The sequence below is a fragment of the Coturnix japonica genome, chromosome Z (assembly GCF_054131305.1).
Source record: "Coturnix japonica strain WE chromosome Z, WE-NBRP24, whole genome shotgun sequence".
NCBI classification, from domain to species: domain Eukaryota; kingdom Metazoa; phylum Chordata; class Aves; order Galliformes; family Phasianidae; genus Coturnix; species Coturnix japonica.
The window spans coordinates 34941094-34949206 of NC_140702.1; the positions used below are offsets into that span (position 1 = coordinate 34941094).

Here is an 8113-nt window from a genome sequence, read left to right on the forward strand (position 1 = left end):
GCAGTGCTTGGCAGCAGCAGTCAGAGATAATATGATAACGACCATGAGCATGCAACATTCCTACGGGTTAAACCACAGTTGGACTACATCATTTCTCTCCATCCAGTTACCAGGAAGAACTGTTATTCTTGTTATTGCACTGCATGCATTTTTATTCATCTCTATGGCATCTGGCTGCTTTACATACGTTAAGACATCCAAACTTTTAATTAGATACATCAAACAACTACATTTCCCCTGCTGCCTGCAGATTTAGCTCATAGCTCAAAGACCAAGATTTAACTGGTGGGAGGCCTGAACAAAGAGCTATCTTGTAGCTCCTGATGAATGTCACAGCGGTGCCAACAATTTGCTAAAAATGGCAAAGCTCTGTACTACATGTGCTAGAGTTTCATCAGCACTTTTTCCCACAACCTTCTGTCCTTCCCAATTCTTTGTGTTCATTTTAATGCAAAAGTTGATAGATTTTGCTTGGTTTTAATCTAGATCTTCTGTGTTGCATCAGTATATTTTCATTATAATATTATCTAAAGGACTGCTAATCAATCAATAAATTAAAGAATCTAAATTCACTGGTGCTTTTCTCATCACTGTTCCCATTTTGCCTGTATCTGGACGTCATGGCAGCAAATCAGACGGATGACACAGTGAGCAAGAAGGCCTTTTGCTTAGCTTGAGATTCTGTCACCTACATGCTAATTATTCTAGCTGCTGACTAATTATGCACTGATTAAATATTCAAGGGATATAAAATATTTTAATAAGTAGTATATTTTGCTGGGATATCATTCTAACCACATAAAACCTGAGCAATGTCCCAGTGTCCTAACGTTTGTGTATTACCTGGTGGAGTCAAGATGTTTGAGCATTTGTGCAAACATTGCAGTATATTTACAAATACTCAAGCCACATTTAAGTAAAATCAAGATTCTCATATTTTTCAGGCTGAACTACCTCCAGGCACCACAGGACTGGGAAGTGCCTTTAAGTGAGGACTGAATGTGACCTGCAAGAAGGGAGGTGGACTCACAAATGAATATTCCCAAACTTAAACAAAGCCAACACTTCGCATTCAAGTCTTCCAGCACATAGAATATAAATCAAGGATGCTTATTTTCAAAAATGAGGTCAAGTCTTCCAGCTTCTCCGCTCTTAAAAGACTGGTCAGAGTCCTTGTGACTAGTTTCCAAATCAGGAATCCTACCTTTTGTTTATCAAAAAAGGTTTAGTAGATGAGAAAATGAGATTAACATACTAGCCTATCTACCTTGCAATGACTCTACTGCGTACAGAACCATGCTGAGGTATCATCATTTCACTTACCTTTATGACACAGACTTCTAAAGGCACAACAACTTGTGGGGAGTGCTTATGGGGCTCAGTAATACCAAGGACACCATGGCTAAGTGTGACAATTAAACAGGCACAAAAATCACAGGACTTGTCTTCATCACTTGGGGTTTCAAACTAAACACTTAGGAAGAGAAACACTTAGAAACTCATCAACCCAAATATCTTCACTCATATTTAATTAAGAAGTTTGTTTAAACAAATCAGCATTTAACCTCCCCTGCCAAAATTCTCCCTGTAGCATAGCCCTGCCACTGCCCACCTGCTGCACAGCAGGACTGTACTTAGCCCCAGTCCCTGGCACACACTGTGTGCTTGAGGTCGATGGTTTGCTTGAAGAAGAACAGACCACTAATAAATTGCATAGTCATTACCCTTTATGCATGCTTGTTCTAATAGGTGTCACAGATTCCTGCCTCCTAATAAGGAAAGGAAGTAGAAAAACACATAAATTCTCCCAAGGGAGTCCGACAGCCTGAAGCCATGTTCGACAGCTGTTACCGTTACCATGAGCACCAAGAGCAAAACAAGGATTACAAGTCGGGGAAAAAGAAAAGATGCATTGCCAGGGATTTTGGCAAGATCTTCTTGGATACGGAATGTTTTTTGCACTGCCCCAGTCTATAAAAGCACAGCACTCATGTGGCACGTGATGGAATTCGGAGATTAAACAAATATCAGCATTAATTAGTCTTACAAGAAATAACTTCATTTAGCTGAAGTTTGCATTTCTGTATCTCTCTCTTTCTAAAGAACTGTCACTCTAATCCCTAGCAGTAAGATTCTGGCATTTGATGGAAGTGTGGATCCTTCTCGATGTTGTAGTGTTATTAAATCTAATTTGCAAGAGGTTTCAGAAAATATTTTTACAGAGTTTACCTTTCATCTTCTATTCTCAGCTCTGGTCCTTCTCCTGGGGCCAGCTGATAGGAATGAGGTGCTTCCTTAGCTGCTGTTACACCAGCTAAGCCTCTATCCCTCCATGTTAGAGCTGAAAAATCCAAAGGACAGATGCATGTCTTTTGCATAGAGGTGTATTAAGTCTATCCCTCTGACACAGTTTACGGCTTTGGCCGGAAAACTGTTTACAGTGTGTGCTGTGAATATAGTTCAAAGTGAACTTGAAGTCCTGGAGCTGCAGTTCTCCCTGTTGTAGTCATAATAATAATATGTTAAAGGTGCTCAGTGTAAATACACATGTATCTATAGAGTTATACCATCAATTCCATGAACTCACTTGCTATTCAACTGTAAGTGGAACAGGTTGAACCACAGAGCCCTACTGCCTTCGGAAGCAAGGCCCAACTCCAGGTTCACACCACATCAAGGCAATGAGGCGGTCACGGCACTTGTCACAAACCTGCCTATCTCAGCGTCCCGGTCAAACTTCAGTCTGTGTAATTGCTATCCACTGACTCAAAACATGCCCTCCATAGCTTTAAACAGACACACTATTTCTCACCTCAGACCTAAACCACTGAGGGGTGTTGCTCTGATTGTCCTTACTGAATGCCTGCTATTATTAATTTTCATACTGTCCGTGTTTGTGTGTAGGCAAAGCAATTTTCTCTTTTCAGGCCAAAAGACATCAACAGGACAGGTTCCAGATATAGGAAGTATCAGTTGAGAACTATAATGTGTTTTCTTATAGGACAAAATACTATGCTTTTCTCACTGGAAAAACTCGGGGAAGGTTTCTCTTCTAGCACCGTGATTTACATGTTTTAACATGTCCCCTACACTCCCTCTGCCCTTTGCTTTGTAAACTGCCCTGAACAGAAGCTGGGGTGGGGGATGGAGAAGCTGACGACTCCCCCATGTCATTCAGAGACACGCTCCATCCCTCTTCAGGATTTTGTCTCCTATATACAGCCACAAATCTCGCATGCTCCGTTAATCAAAACACCACATGTCTGAGAGCCATTATGAGGGAAGAATCAGGCCAAGAAATGACATTTCTGTCTGGAGTGGAGTAAAGCAGGGGGTGGCTTAAGCAATGCATATTAGATCTGGCTACAAGCTTAAAAAGACCATACAGTAATTCCTACTCAAGTGTAAAAGAGGATTTTTAAAAAATTCTGTGAGAAACTTTTTGATAGCAATTATCAAAACACACTGTTCTAAAAGTATTTATGAGAAATGAGAGTAACCAGAAATATTGCTTAATATTCTATCCCAGTTTAAGTTCCTGTCCAATGTCAGTCTTAACACAAGCTAAAAATATGCTCCTTATTGAGCTGGAAGAAGGTTTTGATTTACAATTATGCCTTGATGGATTACCTGAAAGCACAACCTTCAGGCAAACTGTGATTAACTTGACCAAAGACATCTGGGAGAGCCATCTATGGCCTAAAATTATGACCTTGGTATTCTGGGCTGAAACTAGACACCATTTAAACTGCAGTGCTGAAAAACTTTTCTACAGAGGCCTTTGTTTAGGAGGCCAACAAGTTTTTTAGCTCCAGCAGTTGAGCAGAAACACCTCCTGTGAAGTTACAGCAGGGAAAGAAAGCACTTCCTATTTTTTGCAGACATTTATTTAAAAATACAAAACAACAACAAAAAACAGCTTCAAACATTCCCATCCTGTATAAATAAAGAAGCAAAAGCAAATAATAACCTAATGATTAGCAAATGCTGTAGACACAGGTTTGTATTTCACTTAGATTTATAGAGTTGAATATTAAAGTATGACTCTTGAAAGCCATGTGCTCGTAATTAGCTCAAGTTTTACCTCTGGATACTGTAAAATCACAACATGCTGTCATAGCCCATTTTCAGATCCTGTTATCAGCATGGAATAAAATTTTCTATTAAATGGAAAACAGATTTACAGGTGCTAAAATAGCTATTATATCAGTGGGAAACATGCTACCTTTTGTTCTCAAGGAAGGCATTTCATGATTATACATTGGTCAATTGATTATTCAACAAAGGGAAACAACACAGTTTTGTTCTACTGAAACTGAAGAAGATAAAGACTGAAAATAAATAAAAGGAATGCCTCTCAGAAAGTATGAATGGTCTTGCAGATTGTCACCTACTGTAAAAGAAAAAAAAAAAAATTAAAAATAATACCATCGTGCCATAGCCCATGGACGCAGCACTGAAAGCAAGCGTAGGTCAGAGGGCACTGAAGCAACACCCCTGTGCTGGCAGATACTCCTTACTGAGCACTTTGGTTCACAGCATCCAGGGCTCTGGCCTGGGCCCCAGTGGATGGGCAGATCACAGAATGGTTTGGGCTGGATGGGACGTTTATGATCACCTAGTTCCAACCCTCCAGCTATAGGCAGGAGCACCTCCCACTAAACCAGGTTGTTTAAGGCCCCATCCAGCCTGGCCTTGAATGTCTCCAGAGAAGGGGCAACCACAGCCTTCCTGGGAAACCTGTTCCAGTGTCTAAGCACTCTTGCAGCAAAGAATTTCTCCCTAGAGAATCCTCAGAGTTGGAAGGGACTTTAAAAGGTCACATATTCCAAGACCCATGCAATGAGCAGGGACACACAGAGCATCAGTCAGGTGCAGGACCTTGGCCTTGGCCTTGCTGAACTTCATGAGGCTGGCACACACTCACCACTCAGGCCTGTCCAGGTCCACCTGAGCGATACCTCCTCCTTCTAAGTGTGTCAACTGCACCACTCAGCTTGGTGTCACCTGTAACTTGCTGAGGGTGCACTCAATCCCACTGTCCATGTCATCTCACAAAGACATTAAATGGCACCAGTTCCAGCACTGATCCCTGAGGAACACCACTCATCAGCAGTTTCCACTTGGACACTGAGCCACTGACCGCAACTCTGAGTGTGACCATCCAGCCAATTCCTTATCCAACAAGTCATCTATCCATCAAATCCAGTTTGGTGACCAAGATGTAACACAGGACAGTACCAAACTCTTTGAACAAATCCAGGTGGATAACATCAGTTTCTTTTCCTTTGTCCAATGATGCTGTAACTCCATCCCTGTGGGGGTACAGCCATGGGAGAAACAAGCCATGAAATCTGTCTTGCCAGGCCCTGCTTCCCTGCTAAAAATTCTCCCCATTGCTGTGATGTTGCAAAGGCTCCATGGTCTTTCAGCAAGTGGTGCTGGTGCCACCATTCATCTGCTGCACAGACACTGGTGCTGCTGGTAGCTTGACTGAGCTCCGGTCAGAGTGACAGAGAGCAAGTTGCTGAAGGTGCAATGCTCAGCCTGAGGCTTTCCCTACTTCTCCTCTTCTGCTTGCCCCTCCTGTTTGAGGGCAGCTTTGGCCATTCCGGACGCCCCTCCTGGGCCACCCTTCTGTGGGATATGGATCCCCAGGACACGGAGAAGCCAGACACTGGCATGGCAAGCCATAACTACTACCACTCTGTCCCCTGGACCAGCTTTGGTCTTCATTTGAGCATTTGGATCCACTGGGATCCATGGAAGTGCTCCACAAGAACAGCACTTCCGTGGATCCCAGTGCTCAGCAGCAGTTTCCTTGTGGAGAAGAGTCAAGAGGTTTTGTAGAGAGGCAAGCAATGGAAGTCAGGCAATCCAGATGGTGCCTGAGTTTCTCAGGAAGAGGCCCGGTCCATCTGCAGAGATCTCAGGCCCCCAAGGCCCTTTTCATCATGCTCTCTGCCCTGTTGTGGTTTTGTGATTTTTGTGGTTGGTATTCCACATCGTAAGTTCATCTTAAGCAGTAGAAGTTAAAGAGTTAATGTTCTGGTTCTGTGGGCTGCCTTTTTTGGGCGTTTTGGTTCTGAGAGGGTAGGGAAGTAGTGGCATTCCCCAGAGGACTTTGTGCCCAGAAGAAGGAAGGTGGAACTCCTGGCAGGACACCAGCCTCTCTGTCTCGCAGACCCTCTCGGCTGTGCAGTGGCAAAGCATGTAGTTCCCTCTGCACCCTACAGCCTTGGCTTGAGACACCCTGTCTCTCATTTTGCTTGGCTTTACTGGATTTAGTAAATTAACATTCCTCGTCAGATCGCTGCCGTTGCTCTGTTTTTTAGGTCCACCTACTATTTCTCTACACTTCTCCCCAATCGCCTCCGACCCGGGAGTGCTCTGACTCATTAGTCTCGGGGAGGGGCTGGACCGGCAGTAAAAGGTTAACACTTTTTTTTTCTTCTTTTCTTTTCTTTTTTTCTTTTTCCCAGGTCCTTTGTCTTTTTCCTCTATGGGGCTGTTCCCCCTGTCAGGGACAAAGATCTAGAGATAACTCCGTGACACCTGTCATTTCCAGAAGAGGAGCCATATACTCTCAGCTGCCCAACGCTGCTAGACGCTGCCAGAACTGCTCCTGCAAACGCTGCACTCTGCTTTGCTAACTGAAGGCAAACCCTGCCTTGATGGAAACATACCTACTGTTACCAGCACGAGGATGTTCCCAGGAGGTTTGAGATGGCAAAATAGATGGGGACGAAAACGGATCCCTTTCTCTGCATACCAGTATGCACATAGCTCCTGAGTAGCTCCAGAGCAGCTGTAAACTGAAGGGGATCTGGCCAGAAACACCATCACTGTGCATAGGGAGGGCACTGCTCGAGGACAGGAAAGGAACTGGTAGCTATCCAACTCCAGAAAAAAACAAGGCCAGAAGGAAACAGACCCCTAAGAATGCTCAATATTGCTCTATACTTCTATAATAAATATGTTTGATTTTGTTAGAACAAAACTGTGCATTTACTTTCTCTCATTCTCTTGTAGTATGAGAGCCTGTTCCAGTGCCTCACCACCCTCACTGTAAAAGACTTTTTTTCCTTATATCCAACCTAAATCTACCCTCTAAGTTTGTAACAATTTCTCCTTGTCCTATCAACTCAGACCCTGCTGAAGAGTCTGTCCCCTTCTTTATTGAAGCTCTACTTTAGTTACTGAAAGGTCACTGTCAGGTCACCACACAGCCTTCTCTAGGCTGAACAGCTCCAGCTCTTTCAGTCTGTCTTCATAGGAGACATGCTCCACCCCTTGGATCATATTTGTGGCAACTGTCTGTACAGGCTCCAACAGGTCCATGCCCCTTCTACACTGAGGACTCTGCATCTGAACACAGCACTCCAGGTGAGGCCTCACCAGCACAGAGTAGAGGGATGAGATCACCTCCCTTGACCTGCTGGCCACACTTCTTTTGATGCAGCCCAGAATATGGTTGGCATTCTGGGCTGCAAAGGTATATTGCTGTCTCGTGTCCAGCTTACCGTTCACCAGTACCTCCAGGTCTTTCTCAACAGGGCTGTGCTCAATCCATTTATCCTCCAGCTTATATTGTTAGTTATTGTTGCCTTGACCCAGGTGCAAGACCTTGCACTTGGATTTATTGAATCTCACGAGGTCCTACAGAGCCCAAAATAAACATGACTGGAAGGAAAGAGACCTGCAAGTCTGCTTAATATTATTCTGTACTTTTAAGTAAATATGTTGATTTTGATTTATTAGAACAAATGAATGCATTTGCTTTATCTTGTCATTTCTACACAAATGGATATCTGTGTGAGTTTAGCCATGGGGGAAGCAGGCAACTAATTCTGGCTCTCCAGGCCCTGCATTCCTGCTGAAACCTCTCACAACAATACTATAAATTAATTAAGCTCTTAGAAAAGAAGGACATGTTTTAGTGGTTATGGTAGTGATGGGTGGATGACTGGACTACAACCTCAGCGATCTTTTCCACCTTCAATGATTCTATAAATCCTTGGTGTTTCGAGATGAAAAGCTTACAGCATTCCAGGTAGCTGTGAACACTCAAAAATTGGTCTTGTAGACAGAGGTCCTGCAAAAATAGCGGTCC

At 43.4% G+C, this 8113-nt stretch overlaps 1 protein-coding gene across 7 annotated transcripts in view; it reads left to right on the plus strand.

Annotated features, from left to right (window-relative positions):
* The window catches only part of LOC146753912 (uncharacterized), a 51978-nt gene extending 44544 nt beyond the window's left edge, over positions 1–7434 (plus strand). For 5 of the 7 annotated variants that reach the window (XR_014939649.1, XR_014939648.1, XR_014939645.1 and 2 more), the window contains one exon: positions 945–2211. Coding sequence is in view for 1 of the 7 variants with exons in the window: in XM_085529585.1 (XP_085385711.1) it covers positions 945–999 (55 nt within the window). In the remaining 6 variants the exon portion in view is untranslated. Of the gene's footprint in view, positions 1–944; positions 2212–6482 lie in introns of those variants that run through there. The other 2 variants (XR_014939644.1, XR_014939647.1) reach the window with 2 other exon arrangements.
* The last annotated feature ends 679 nt before the right edge of the window (positions 7435–8113 follow it).